This window comes from Sus scrofa, chromosome 2 (assembly GCF_054392235.1).
Source record: "Sus scrofa isolate SSC_HxYL_T2T_F1_AM1 chromosome 2, Sscrofa_HxYL_maternal_Yorkshire_Landrace_v2.0, whole genome shotgun sequence".
Classification (NCBI taxonomy): domain Eukaryota; kingdom Metazoa; phylum Chordata; class Mammalia; order Artiodactyla; family Suidae; genus Sus; species Sus scrofa.
This window is the reverse complement of record NC_139384.1, coordinates 152,921,384-152,937,049: the sequence shown is the minus strand read 5'-3', so window position 1 is coordinate 152,937,049 and position 15,666 is coordinate 152,921,384. Positions and strand designations below refer to the sequence as shown.

Sequence of the window (15,666 nt, the reverse complement as noted above, 5' to 3'; positions counted from 1 at the left end):
ATAAATGGAATCTCCCATACTTGTTTGTGATAGCATGTAGTGGATTTAACTTTTTTTGTCTTTTTGAGGCTACACTTTTGGCATATGGAAGTTCCAGGCTAGAGGTCCAATCAGAGTTTCAGCTGCTGGCATATGCCACACACCCAAGCTTGTAGCAACACCAGATTCGCAACCCACTGAGAAGGGTAAGGGATCCAACCTGCATCCTCATGGGTCCTAGTTTCATTACCACTGAGCCACAACAGGAACTCCTGATTTCTTTACTTTTTAAGGCTGAATAATATTCTGGTATATGTATCTATTCATTCATCTGTCCATGGACATTTGGGCTGCTACCATCTCTTAGCTGTTGTAAAATGTGCTGTTATGAGCATGGGTGTGAAAATATCTCTGAGATTCTGCTTTCAATTCTTTCATATAAAACAGAATTTTTGTTTCTTTTTTTTCCGTTTCTTCAAATAAAGCACATAGGAATCAAAGAATATTTTAGTCAATTGAGAATATATTTATAGGAGTTCCCATTGTGGCTCAGCAAGTCCTGACTAGTATCCATGAGGATGCAGGTTCGATCCCTGGCCTAGCCTGGGAACTTCCATATGCTGCAGGTGCAACCCTAAAAACACAAAAAAAGAAAATGTATGTATATTTACATATTCCATGGTTGTTTTTTTTTGTGATTTCATTTTGTTTTCTGAACTGTTTGCAGAGGTTTGGACATTAGTCAATAATTTGTTCCTGATTAGATAATGTATTCTTAATTAAGAGTGTTCTCTTTTCTACTACATTTGGATTTTCATTCAAGAACAGTACAATTCACCTCTTTTTAATGTTAATTATTTGAGAATATCTTATTTTAATAATTCTTGGCTGGTAGTTTCCATTATGGCTCAGCGGTAACAAACCCGACTAGTAACCATGAGGATGCAGGTTTGATCCCTGGCCTCACTCAGTGGGTTAAGGATCCAGCATTGCCACGAGCTATGGTGTACACTGCAGACTGTAGCTGTACAGCAGCTACCAGCAGCTGTAGCTCCTATTCGACCCCTAGCCTGGAGAACTTTCATATGCTGTGGGTGCAGCCCTAAAAAGCAAAAAAAAAAAAAAAAAAAAATCTTGGCTGTCCTTTCACACATAAACTATGAAAATAGGATAAAGATGACATAGAGATGAAAGAGAATGAAGCTAGGTCAGTGTTCCAATGCATAAAAGTTATTTTCAGTTACTATAAGGAGGTCACAAACTTTGTTTTTAGCAAAGAGGAAAACAAAATTAATTGCAAGATTTACAGTGTCCACAAAAGAAAAGAAAAATCCTTGCTAAATAAAAACCAGCTTTTCCTCTCAGCACTGAAAACCAACGCTAATTTCTCACTTGAGTCAAATATCTTAAGATACTTATTCACACCATCTGTAAAGTGTGTACTTATTTTAATCACACTCTAACAATGAACCCCAAGTAAACTGACCTAACTGAAAAAAGCACAGCATCACTTACTGTCTTATACATGGAAATGGACACTTATTTACTAGTTTCAGAAGAGGTACATATAGACATTTTAATAATGCTATAAGAAAAATAGCTCCACATTTATAATACTTGTACATGTGATGGCAAAATGGCCAAAGTAGCTTTTAGGCTACCTATTTTCAGACTACATTTAGTGATTCTCAGCAAAAAGTGCCCTTTTCCTAATAGTCCCAGCAAAAATCTTAGAATATCACATCCATTGATCCAGTTTAGATGACATGACTGTCCTTTTGTCAGTCCATAGTTGTGATGGTTCTCGCATTGGCCTGACATGGGTCGCTTACTCATTCCAGAAGCCAGGAAATGAAATCAGGCAGGCCTGTATCATGCAGACTTGAAATGAGGGGCGTGGTTCCTGTGAAGGTCAGTGCAAGGACTCCTGCACCCAGGTTCTCCTGGAGTTTAAACTGATTGCATATAGTGACAGACTGGCCATTATATCATTACATGGTTGCAAGGCAAATGCATGTTTGTAATACCCTGTAGGGTTTTTTTTTTTTTAAATATTCAGTGGTCACATATTGGCTCCTGCTGACATATTAAAGAATTATGCCTAGAATCCATATCTTAGCTCCTGGTTTGCCTAAGGGAGTTTTTGCAGTCCTATAAGGTAATTCTGCTGGATCTTTAGGATGACGTTTCTGAAGGTGTGAGGCACATTCTGCTGTTATTTAAGGTTCCTAAGGACCTAGGATGTCTCTTTCTCCCTCCCTCAGAGAGACAGAGTAACACTGCCAGAAATCCAAGCACATTTCCATCAATGGGGAAAGGACACAGAGAAGCCATGCTCAACAAATAACACTAAGCTTGACATCTTTTTGTATGTGTAGTGGTTGGAATAACAGCCCCAAAAGATATATCTACTCAGAACATTAAAATGTGTCCTTATTTGACATAGAGATCTTTGCAGATATAATTAAGGTAACTTTAACCCTGGTATCATCCTATATTTGGGTGGGCCACGCATTCAATGACAGGTGTCCTTATAAGAGACAAGAAAAGAGAAGCTACCCAGAGACACATGAAAGAGGGTAATGTGAAGATGGGGACAGAAATTGGAGATAGGCTCCAATAAGTCAAGTAATCCCAGGAGCCACCAGAAGCTGGAAGGGGCAAGGAAGAATTCTCCCCTAGAGCCTTTAGAAGGAACATGGCCCTGCCAACACTTTGCTGTTGGACTTCTGTCTTACAGAACTATGAGAATAAATTTCTGTTGTTTGAAGCCCCCAGGTTTGCAGTAATTTGTTGCAGCAGCACTGCAAAACTCATATAGTATCCATTGCTAACATTACGCCCTTTGCACTTACCACAGCAAACTCAGTTCCCTAGGATTTATGTGTCTGAGCATTCATTCTAGAAAAATTTTCATCCAACTCTTCGGCAACACTACAACAAAGTCCCAAAAGGGAAAAAAAAAAAAAAACAGGAAGGGGAAATGGATGCTGGAGAAGAAGAGGAAGAAGAGGAAGAAAAAGGAGGAGGGGGAAGGGGGAGGGGAGGGAGAGGAGGAGGAAGAGAAGAAGTGCCTAAAACATTTTAAATTCAGCTTACTATTTTTCTTCTCTTTTTATTTTTTATTTTATTTATTTACTTATTTTCCTTTTTTAGGGCTGCACGTGTGGCCATATGGAAATTCCCAGGCTATGGGGTCCAATCTGGAGCTGCAGCCACTGGCCTACGCCACAGCCACAGCAATGCCAGATCCGAGCCTCGGCTGTGACCACAGCTCACGGCAACGGTGGATCCTTAACCTATTGAGCAAGGCCAGGGATCAAACCCGCATCCTCATGGTTACTCGTCAGGCTCATTACCACTGAGCCATGACGGGAACTCCTTACTTTTAATATATAAGAAAAAGAAATCACTACACAATAATCCTTCTGTGGAATCCAAATTATCTAATCCACTTAATGGTCAGATACCTTCGTGAAAAGGTCCTTAATAATGTTATCCTATGACTTGTATTACTACCTGCTGTAACACTCTCCTCCTAACACTTACTCTGTTCCCATTAGCTTAATGGCAGTGGAACCATAATGACCATGATGCTGTATACTGACAATTCCCATTCCATCTTTAAAATAAACATAATTTTATTTCTGACTCGTGGAAGGTTCTCTGTGGTTACAGGAGACTGCCTAGAACAGCCTTTCTCCACATGTTGGCGTCACATCCCAGAATGCTTTGATCTTGTGGCATCTCAACATCAGCCTTTACTTCCCTAATTGCTGCAACAAGAAAAGACAGCCGAAGACAGTCTTGCACTGGCAACTACCTATTTCTACTTGGAAGTGATATACCTCATTCGCATTTCATTGATCAAAGAAAATCACAGCTCAAAGTAGCAGGAAAGTGAGATCCTCCAATGTTATCAGAAGGAGAAGAGAGATATTGATAGCGGCTACCAGAACAAACTATTTCTCAGCCTCATTTATTTGTATCCTTGACTGACCAAAAGTCTCAAAGATATTTTGTGACACCTAACTTTTCTAATTACTTATTGTTATACTAGAAACTAGAATTATAATTCTAATCTTAGGAAGGAAGTTTTGCAAAAAAGAAGGAGTGTATCAAGAAGGAGTCCTCTCCAGTGTTCTCCTTTGTATTTTAAGCAATGTAGATGTAATACTCCCCTACAAATGAAATTACATTGGTAGCATCATACCAAGGTCACTTTATTTATTTATTTGTTTGTTTATTTATTTATTTATCTTTTTAGGGCTGTACCCGCGGCATATGGAGGTTCCCAGGCTAGGGGTCGAATCGGAGCTGTAGCTGCCAAGCCTAAGCCACAGCCACAGCCATGCCAGATCTGAGCCGCATCTGCAACCTACACCACAGCTCATGGCAATGCTGGATCCGTAACCCACTGAGCAAGGCCAGGGATCGATCCTGCATCCTCATGGATGATTTTCAGTATTTTCAGTATTGACAGCCTGATGATTTTTGCTTAGTTTTTTTTTTCAGATGGGCAACAAAGGTGTGAAGCTGCCAATTTTAATGGATAATTAATATTAACCAAAACTAATCCAACTGCATAACAATGAGTATAATCTGGTAATAAGATGTCACTATATATAACTTAAGCTTTTGAGGCTATGACCTTTTTTAAGTCAGTAAGCTTCCTAAATGATATAAATTGGTATAACCACTACAGAAAACAGTAAGGAGGTTCCTCAGAAAACTAAACCTAGAACTACCATATGAGGAGTTCCCATCATGGCTCAGTGGTAATGAGCCCGACTAGTATCTATGAGGATGTGGGTTTGATCCCTGGCCTCTCTCACTGGGTTGAGGATCCAGCATTGCTATGAGCTGTGGTGTAGGTCACAGACATGGCTCAGATCTGGCATTGCTGTGGCATAGGCTGGCAGCTACAGCTCCAATTGGACCTCTAGCCTGGAAACTTCCATATGCCATGGGTGTGGCCCTAAAAAACAAACAAACAAAAACTACCGTATGATCTAGCAATCCCACTCCCGGGCATACATCCAAACAAAACTATAATTCAAAAAGGTATATGCACCCCTTTGTTTATAGCAGCACTATTCACAATAGCAAAGACAGGGAAGCAACCTAAATATCCATCAACAAATGAACAGATTAAGAAGATGTGGTATATGTATACAATGGAATACTACCCAGCCACAAAAAAGAATGAAATAATGCCAGTTGCAGCAACATAGATGCAATTAGAGATTACCATGCTAAGTTAAATAAGTTATAAAGAAAAAGGCAAATACAATATGATATCACTTATATACTGAATCTAAAATATGGCACAAATGCACCTATCTACAGAACAGAAAGAGACCCACAGACAGAGAGAACAGACTTGTGGCTGCCAAGGGAGGGAGGGAGATAGACTGGGAGTTGGGGGATAGTAGAGGCAAGCTATTGCCAAGCTTATTAGAATGGATAAGCAATGAAGTCCTACCATAGGGAACCATGGACAGTCTCTTGGGATGTATATGTGTGTCACTTTGCTGGACAGCAGAAATTGGTACAACATTGTAAATCAACTATACTTTAATGAAAATAAATACAAAAGTAAATTTCCTTAATGAATGACTAATCTGGATTGTAAACATACTATGAAATAAGTACCAAAGAATAATATTTCCACAACACTATATTATTCTGTTTTATCAGTACTAAAGTATTAATGAATAACATATTAATCATAGCAAAGTACAGGAGAAAAGTAGAAAAACAAGGCAACAGGGACATCTTTATAAAGGAGGGAAGAAGTAATACATTTTCTGGAAAAATCTTGTAAAGGAAGACAAAACTATTGAAAGTTGGCACACAAAGATTCTGAGTAGCACAAGAATACATACTATCAATGGAAAATCCATTCATAATTATATTAAAATAAATATTAACTATACCCCTCCACAATTATCTTTTCCTCCATTCCAGAAGTATCTTTTCATTTAAAAAAATCATTCTTCAAGTTTTGCAATTTTTTTTTTTTGCTTTTTTTTGTTTGTTTTTAGGGCTGCATGTGTGGCACATAGAAATTCCCAGGCTAGGGGTGGAATCAGTGCTACGGCTGCCGAACTATATACCACAACTCATGGCAACACTAGCTCCTTAACCCACTGAGCAAGGCCAGGAATCAATCCGCATCCTCATGGATACTAGTCCGGTTCGTAAGGTGCTGAGCCACAAGCTGAACTCTGCTTTGGAATCTTAAACCCACTTTTTTTTTTTGGTTTAGTGATCATTAACTAATATCTGATATTATACCTTCAACTCACCCAGAAAAGTCTTAACCTTTGCAACAATAATCATAATACAGAAAGAAATGTTTGGTTGTTCTTAGATTCAAAATGCGTTAATCTAAAATTTTGTTTTGACAGTGATCCCAGTGTAGCTGTGGGAAGGCATGCCTGAATTTCTTCAGGCCAAATTTAATAGGCTACTGGTATTCATCAAATGACATCCAGTTCCATTAGTAATCTTACTGTTCACCTCTCAGTGAAGTATTGCTAAAAAATTGATTTTTCAACCTATATAAATTCCTGAAGAAACAAGTCGTGCCATTCTAGCTTCAAATGCCAGCCTCTAACAAGTTCTTTTTGGCTTGCTAGAAGAAGTGTATGTTTACCTTCTCAATACTGCTTATGATTTTCTTTGGCCTCAAAACGTAGTTTCTGGAGTTCCCTAGTGGCTTAGTAGGTTAAGGACCTGGTGTTGTCACTGTTGTGTCTCTGGTCATTGCTGTGGCTCAGGTTCTATTGCTGGCCTGAGAACTTCTGCGTGTCATGGGTACGGTCAAAAAAGAAAGCAAAACAAAATATAATTTCCTCTATCCCTCCTAATTTTTTTTATCTTTTTTTTTTTTTTTTTTTTTTTTTTTTTTTTTTTTTGCTATTTCTTGGGCTGCTCCCGCGGCATATGGAGGTTCCCAGGCTAGGGGTCTAATCAGAGCTGTAGCTGCCAGCCTACACCAGAGCCACAGCAACGTGGGATCCGAGCCGCGTCTGCAATCTACACCACAGCTCACAGCAACGCCAGATTGTTAACCCACTGAGCAAGGGCAGGGACCGAACCCGCAACCTCATGGTTCCTAGTTGGATTCGTTAACCATTGCGCCACCACGGGAACTCCTTTTTTATCATTTTAATTGCCCTTTCCAGAGCAATCTCCACCTACTTTATTATATTTTCTTTAGTTGGAGCAATGAGAATTACACATAAGTTTTCTGAGTGCAATTTGCATAAAGAAGGAAAGCCCATATCTGCTTTGTTTCCAGAAAACTGGCTTGTAATAGTCAGCATTATGTTACCTTTTTTTTCAGCCACACCCTTGGCACGTGGAAATTCCTGGGCTAGAGATCAATCCTCAGCTGTAGCAGTAACCTGAGCCACAGCAGTGACAATGCTAGATCCCCAACCACTAGGCCACCAGGGAACTCCTATGTTGCCAATCTTTAAAAAGTCACGAATAGAATGAGATCCTCCCTTATAGACAGCTTGGTTAGACAAAGAAAACTAAAAGGCAGTATTACACTACATCAAAGTCTTTTCATAGTATAATTTCTATTTCAATAGGCTGCAATGTGGTCCCCTTGAAGCCAAGGACCTTGCCTATTTCACTATTGCTGAGTCGTAGCTTCTACACTAGGGCTTAGTATGTAGCAGGCTCTCCATGCGTGCTTGTGAAATGAACCGATGATTAAATATATTGAGTGTCCCTAGAGGAACTCCTAGGCTTACACATGGAGATATAGCAATGCGAATCGAGGAAGAGAAATTATTTTGTGACTCTTTAATTTACCTTTCCCAATTTGATAATCTTCCAAAGTTGATCTCATATTTAAAGGATCCGGAAACTTTTCTTGACAACCTAACTCTAAAAAAAAAAAAAAATTGGGGCTGATTTTTGCCAAAAGGCGGGGTGGTACAGTAATTAATGTTTGAAAGTTACAGAAACATGCTCACGGCTTATTTCTTGCAACACTCCAAGCAACAGCTCTATATCATTTCAAATCTCTGGAAACTTAGCAAATTATACTAATTTCCTATAGAATGTTTTCACAAGAGGACTTTAATCGGACTTTTTCTGTATTTTTATTTGAATGTTTGCAAACAAAAAATATGTTAATACATGTGTAACTTCAGAATTAAACAGGAAGTAAAGTTTAACATTATGCTCTTGATTTGATGATAGGCAAATATAATAATATTTATAACAAGTATGTTTAGGTGGTTTTGCAAAAATGCTATCAAACACGCTGTTCACTATATCACTAAGCCCTGACATAATGAGCAGGAATCTACTCTTCTTTGAATTTACAGCAGGAAGAGAAGTTTTTTTTCCTCTCTTGAAGAACTGGTATAGAAGATTTCCCTTTATTCCCATTTATTATATTTAGTTACTTCCAGGAAGGTATTAGGATGTGCACTCAGCCTATGATTAATTTTTTTGATAAATTGTTCACACTCCTCTTGATCTTTTAATTTGGCTTTTAAACATTTGCTTTTGCAAATTTCTTCCATTGTAAGCTACCTTAAATATTTTATGAAAGGAAATGAAGTGCATTAAAACAAGCAAGTTCTGGATATTCTTGGGAAACTTGCAGAAAACTTAGTAAAAATACTGCACTTCGTCTGAGCCTCAGTGCCTTCATCCATAAAGTGCGCCTAAAGTATGCACTTTACAGAGTTACTGGAAAGGTTGAGAGAGGTAAAAGTAAAGGGTTTTAGAACATTTGTGAGTAAATGGAAGGGGCTCAGTAAGTGTTTTCTAAGCAGATCCTATAATAAAAAATTAATTCCACATTTCTAGAAGTAGGAGAACTCAAAGTCGTTGGCATCAGCAAACTGATCACCACAAGAAAGTTATATAATTTAACATAAAAATTAAAACATCACCCTATACATATTACTTTCTCTTAAAACAATTTTTAATTGCCCACTTTGAAACTTAAAAAACCTTAGGGGAAAGATAATTTCTGTAACGTCGCCTATAACTTTTTGTTCAAGACTTGATGTTTTGTTGCAAGATATAAACTTGAAAATGTCACCGTATTTAACTATGTTAAGATTCTGTGTAAAATATGATCAAAACTACTTACTACTTCAGTATTCTTTCAAAAGTATCATGCTAAGTATCATGCAAAGGAATATGACAGATTGTTCCTACATTAGTTTCTTTGGTGGTGGTTTGATTCCAAGTTTCATTCAAGATGCAGCTGGGACTAATAGAATAAATACCTACAATAAAAATCATTATATAAAATTTTTTAATACCTACAATAAACGGTAAGATGTTTTGATTTTACTGAACACTTTGAATACGTCTTTTAAAGTGACTTTTGAAAAAAATGGTTAGGTAGGTAAAATTTAAAAAACATAAATAAAGCCAAAGCTTTAAAGTTGAACTTACCTTACCACAAAGATCCGAATTTGTTTCTGGATGTTCATTTCCTTCCGACGTGTTCACACCTGGAGAAAGGCTGGGGCTGAAGGCCATGAGGTCGGCCTTGGGCGGCCCCTCCCCAGAGCACACCTGCTGCCGCTGCCACCGCCGCCGCCGCGGAGACGAAGACCAGCTGCCCACCGCGCTCGAGCACACCAGCCGGGCCGGCCCGGGCACGCACGCGCCCTCGCCGCGCGGCGCCGAGCACCGCAGCGCCGTGTACACCAGCAGCGTCAGCACCAGCAGGCTCGACACCGCGCAGATCGCCACCACCAGGTACACGTGCACGTCCACCAGCGCCGCCTCCGCCGCCGCCGCCGCGGGGCCCACCACCAGCCGCGAAGACGCCTTGGGCGCCGCGCCGCCGTCCTCCAGCCACAGCAGCACGGTGGCCGTGGCCGTCAGCGCCGGCTCGCCGTGGTCCTTCACCAGCACCAGCAGGCGCTGGCGCGCCGCGTCCGCCTCGTCCAGGGCGCGCGTCGTGCTGATCTCGCCCGTGTACAGCCCCACGCGGAACGCGCTCCGCGCGCCCCCCGGCGCCGCCGCCTCCTGCAGCTCGTACGACAGCCACGCGTTGTAGCCCGAGTCCGCGTCCACCGCGCGCACCTTCGCCACCACCTGGCCCGCGCCCACCCACCGCGCCACCCGCTGGCTCACCACGCCCGCCCCGCCGCCCGCGCCCCCGGCCCACCCGTGCGGCGGCCAGGGCGACGGCGGCGGCGGCGGCAGCAGCGCGGGCGCGTTGTCGTTCTCGTCCAGCACGAACACCTGCAGCGTCACGTTGCTGCCCAGCGGCGGCGCGCCCGCGTCGCGCGCGCTCACCCGGAACTGCAGCAGCTCCAGCTCCTCGCGGTCCAGCGGCTGCAGCGCGAACACCTGGCCGCTCTCCGCGTGCACCGACACGTAGCTCGACAGCGCGCGCTCGCCCACCCGCCGCTCCACCAGCGAGTAGGCCACCCGCGCGTTCTCCTGCGCGTCCGCGTCGCGCGCCGACACCGTGAAGATGTGGCAGCCGGGCGCGTTGTTCTCCTTCACGAACACCGTGTACTCGGGCTGCGCGAACACCGGCGCGTTGTCGTTCACGTCGCCCACCTCCACCGACACGCGGGCCGTGGCCCACAGCGAAGGCGAGCCGCCGTCCCGCGCGCTCACCACCAGCTCGTAGCTCGCCACGCTCTCGCGGTCCAAGGTGCCGTCCAGCACCAGCGAATAGTAATTCTTGAAAGTGGACACCAGCTTGAAGGGGACATGAGGCGTCAGGGTACAAGTCATCTGCCCATTAACGCCGGAGTCTCGGTCGGACAAGGAGATGAAAGCTATGACCGTGTTGGGTGGAGAGTCCTCTCTCACCGGCAAAGACAGGGATGTGACAGCCATTTCTGGAGCATTATCATTTACATCCAGCACTTTCACTAAAACCTTGCAGTGATTTGACATTGGAGGACTTCCTTTGTCAACAGCTTTTACTTGAATTTCGTAGGATTGTGTTTCTTCATAATCCAGTCTACCAATTAACCTAATTTCCCCTGATGTGGAATCTATTTTGAAGGTTTTTTTAATGTTAAGAGGAACATCGCTGACAAAGGAAAAGATAATTTCGCCATTTACACCTTCGTCAGCGTCAGAGGCATTTAATGCGGTCACTAATGTTCCATTTGCTGTAGTCTCTAGTAAGTGTACTCTGTACACGGCCTGGGCAAACAATGGGGCGTTATCATTAACGTCGAGCACCGTGATCAGCAGCTGAACTGTACCTTCCAGCTCTGGTTTGCCCCCGTCAGTGGCTGTCAATAATAAACGAAATTCGGGTGTTTCTTCTCTATCCAAAAACTTCTTCAATTCAAGAGAAAGTGACTTACTCAATTCGTCATTTGCCTGTACATCTAAAGCGAAATAATCACTGGGACTGAGGGTGTATGTTAGAAAAGCATTGATCCCAATGTCTGCATCAGCAGCGCCCTCTATCGGGAAATGCGAATCCAGCAGTCTAGATTCAGGAATAAAGAATCTTTGTTCTTTGGCTCTAAAAACCGGTGGGTTGTCGTTAATGTCCTTCACCTCCACCTCCACGTGGAACACCTGCAGCGGCCGCTCCACGATCACCTCCAGGTAGATATAACATTCCGCTCTCTGACCACACAGCTCCTCCCGGTCGATCCGAGAATTCACAAACAAAATGCCATTCTGCAGGTTTACCTCCAGAAGGTCCCCGCCGCCTTTGGACGCCATCCGGAACAGGCGCGGCACCAGCTCCGCCAGCTCCAGCCCCAGGTCCTGGGCGATGCGGCCCACGAAGGTGCCGTGTTTGGCCTCTTCGGGGACCGAGTAGTGGATCTGGCTGCTCCCGGCCTCCCAGGCTGCGAGAAACAGAAGCGGGAGCAGCAGGCGCCGGGCTCCCTGGCCACCTCTCCCGGAAAACAGCATCGCAAATGCACGACACCTTTCCTATCTCTCTCACTTTACTTAAAAACCTTAGCTTTTTTTTTTTTTTACTTCATATTTTCAATAATTTATCTCCTTACCGTTTTCGTCTTCTCTGGGGCGGTGACAAAATGGAGCTTCCTCCTTTAGTTTTTGATAATCAGTACATTGCAAACATTGACAAGACTTTGTGGTATACAGCGACATCATGTGGCTGGATGATGTAGATTTTAGGTCCAGTCACTGACGTCCCTACATTCATTTGCAATTTACTTAATGCATTTTCAATTTTATGTCCTTTAAGACGGACATTCCAAATCTCACCTGAGAGTACATGATACAGTAGTGTTTTTCTTTAACTTTTTCTTTAACCATAAAGATATTACAATTAGATTTTGGGGAAATCAAGATACATGTAGTAACCTCACATCTTTTTATTTTAAATGAGTTATCAGCTCATATATTTCTATTATTAAATATTTGTAACTAAACTCTGGAGTTTTAAAGTAAGATGCTTTGACCACTAAAGTTCACCTTATCCTAGGATAGTTTGGATGTTTGTTTTTAAAAATTATATATCATACCAGGTACTTATATATCAAAGTTTTAGAAATTTTTCTGACATACACTTAAAATTCCCTCAATGTTGTATGAACAATAACATCATTTTCAGATACTTTAAATATTAGAATAATATTTGGGACATTTCCCTTTGTTGCTTGTAATAGAACACATAAGAACTGAACTTATAACTTTGACTTCCAAAAGTCATTATTCCAAATTGTGTTCAATGGATCTTTATTCCTATTTTCATCTCCACCTGTTTTTTTCTTATTAAGGTAAAACACTGTCATATTTCAATAAAAATCATATGAATGTTGAATCAATATCAAGTACACATATCTGAGAATTTTATAATAATCTAATCCATAGCCAAATTTTTATTTTATGTATTTATTTTTCTTTTTACAGCCACACCTGTGGCATATGGAAGTTTCCAGCCTAGGGCCACAGCCACAGTCACAGCTAGTGCCACAGTGGATGGGAGACACATCTGCAATTTACACCACAGCTTGCTGCAAGGCAGGATCCTTAACCCACTGAGCAAGGCCAGGGATGGAACCTGCATCTTCATGGATACTAGCTGGGTTCTTAACACAACCGGCTATGCCACAGCACGAACTCCTCATAGCCAAATTTTTTAATGTAAATACTATGTGAAGATTAGGTTTTCAGAAGAAAAGATTTGAGAATAATCTATTTATAAACTCTTTCAACTTCAGTCCAATTAATTCATAATCAGAATGCTGTACCTACATGAAAATTTGACTCACAGTGCCTCAAGGGGTGTGGCAGGTCCCCTCTGAGGCTTGGAGTTCCCGTCCTGACGCAGCGGAAATAAATCCGACTAGGAACCATGAGTTTGCTGGCTCGATCCCTGGCCTCGCTCGGTGGGTTAAGGAGCCGGCATTGCTGTGAGCTGTGGTGTAGTTCGCAGACGCGGCTTGGATCCTGTGGTGGAGGCTGGCAGCTATAGCTCCGATTAGACCCCTAGCCTGGAAACCTCCATATGCCTTGGGTGTGGCCCAAAAAAGACAAAAAGACAAAAGCAAAAAACCACTTTTAACTTTAACCTTGGGTTTTGTGATAATTGTAATATGGTGGTAAGAGCACGGACTATGGTTCTAGTTTTGGCCACTGGGTAACTGCACAGCCTTGGGCACATCCAGCGGTATTCTCACCTACAAAATTAGAACATTAGACTAGGTCGCTCGCACATTTAAGGACTCTAAGGAACCTTCCTCAGGTTTGTGATCTTGAACTCCTAAACAGTGTGCATTTTTTTCCGTGACAACCCGAATAGTTTTTGAGGGGTGAGGTGTGGTAGGGTGACTAGTACAAACAAGTTGATTAGTTCATTTTACTAAAAGGATCCCAAATCCAAAAAAGTATAGTGGTGATTGGTCAGTGAAATGCATCGAGGAAGCACTCTTCTGTCCTGCATCTGCCCAGAGGGAGTAGACCAGGGGCAGTCAGGGGGAAGGAAAGAGTGAACCTAGGTCAGAGTCAGAGGGGATATAGGTGGGGAAAAGAGCAAGGAGGAGACAGCCTGGCAAGAGAAAAATGGACCCCAAAAAGCTAAGTGATGTCTGGAAAAGTGTGAGGGATCAACATAGGTTTCAGGAGGGTAGGAAGACCATCTGCCCTTGTAAACAGTAGTGCAGCCCATACTGGGAATCACTTGGCTTTCTGAAAAAATTTATCTTTGCTTAAATGCTTATTGAAAAGGTAGTGATCGGCTTACTTTGGATCTGATGTTGCCAAGTACATCTTCTTTATTTAAATGACAGTTTTGGTGCTTTATAATTAGGTACCACTAAAAAAAAGAAAGCACTTTGGAAAGCTAGCTGTGTTACGTTAAAAAAAAAACAACCACCACAACCAGAAAAGTCCCCCACCCTACACACACACACACACACACACACACACACACACACACAATTACCAAACATTGTTTCTTACAAAGTTTTACATGATGGTGGAACAAGGCAGTAACGCTGATGCTGGACAAATGGTGCTCAGTCCCAGATTTGAGTAGAGTGATAATAGCTTGAATGTTCCCATGTTCTAATGTTGCTCACTTGTGTAAAATCTCTGGAAATGGAAATGTTAGTGCACACTGGCATTCTTCCTTGGGCAAAGATCTATTTTTGGTTCCACCATTTGTAGTTAAGTGAAAGGATTTAAAGGGTGTGCTTATCTGGCAGTATCAATGCTATTCTATTAATAGATAAATATAACTTGGGTTCACATCTAACCTTCATAAAGTGTGTAAAACCTGGTACAGTGTGTGTAGTGGGCAGTCATTAAATATTTAAGTTCTCTATCCCTCAGTAAGTTTGATAGTTGGTCATCTTGCCTGCCTTTCTGATCTTATTGAATCAACCTATGGTCCAGAGTATTTGCAGTGAATGGTCATTGCAAAAGAGATTTTTGAGAAAGTTGGTATATCATGCAGATATACAAAATTTTCTTTCTTGTAACATAAAAATTGAATAAACTATCACTAGTTAATTCTTAAAAGAATAGCCTTTTTAAAAAGTTGGGGGGGGGGTCCTGCTGTGGCAAAGTGGGTTAAGAATCCAATTGTAGTGGCTCTAGTCACTGTGGAGGCATGGGTTCAATCTCTGGCCCGGTGGAGTCGTTTATGGCATTGCCACACCTGCAGTGTAGCTCACAGCTGCAGCCCAGCACCAATCGCTGACCTGGAACTTCCATATGACATGGGTGCAGGCAAAAAAAGGGGAGGGGAATAGTAACCTAGTGTCACAGTGGGTTAAGGATCTGCCTTTGCCACAGCTGCCGTGCACGTCCTAGCTGCAGTGCAGATTCGATCCCTAGACAGGATATTTAGAGATTGAACAGTTAAATTTTTTGACTGCAGAAGGATCTCCACATGCAAAAGAATGAAGTTACACCCTTATGTTGCACCACATAAAAAAGTAACTCAAATGACTCCAAGACCTAAATGTAAGACCTAAAACTATAAAACTCTTAGAAGAAGACAGGGCAAAACATTCATGATACTGAGGTTGGTGATGATTTCTCAGATAAGGTATAGGTAAAAAAGAAAAAAAAATAAGCAAATTAGACTTCATAAAAGTTGATAAAAATTCCATCAAAGGACACTATAATGGATTTCTAGTTTCTAGTTCTGAATGTAAAGAACTTTGAAATTACCACTCCAATCTAACAACAGGTAAAAAGCAGAAAAGAATGAAAAAATTA

The 15,666-nt window shown here is 41.9% G+C and overlaps 1 protein-coding gene across 1 annotated transcript; it reads right to left on the bottom strand.

Annotated features, from left to right (window-relative positions):
* Positions 1-6,874: 6,874 nt before the first annotated feature.
* LOC100621895 (protocadherin alpha-1) lies at positions 6,875-12,042 on the bottom strand. Its single transcript, XM_085014798.1, has 2 exons — positions 9,424-12,042; positions 6,875-9,251 (listed from the first exon to the last, which is right to left on the bottom strand). The coding sequence occupies exons 1-2, from the start codon at positions 11,878-11,880 to the stop codon at positions 9,219-9,221; spliced, it is 2,490 nt and encodes an 829-aa protein (XP_084870924.1). The 5' UTR covers positions 11,881-12,042; the 3' UTR covers positions 6,875-9,218.
* Between the last annotated feature and the right edge of the window lie 3,624 nt (positions 12,043-15,666).

Excerpts from the sequence above, each read along its gene's own strand:
- LOC100621895 (XM_085014798.1), bottom strand. The coding sequence starts at position 11,880 with ATGCTGTTTTCCGGGAGAGGTGGCCAGGGAGCCCGGCGCCTGCTGCTC. Across the intron at positions 9,252-9,423 it reads ATTCGGATCTTTGTGGTAAG|GTATTTATTCTATTAGTCCC; the intron begins GTAAGTTCAACT and ends TTTTTATTGTAG.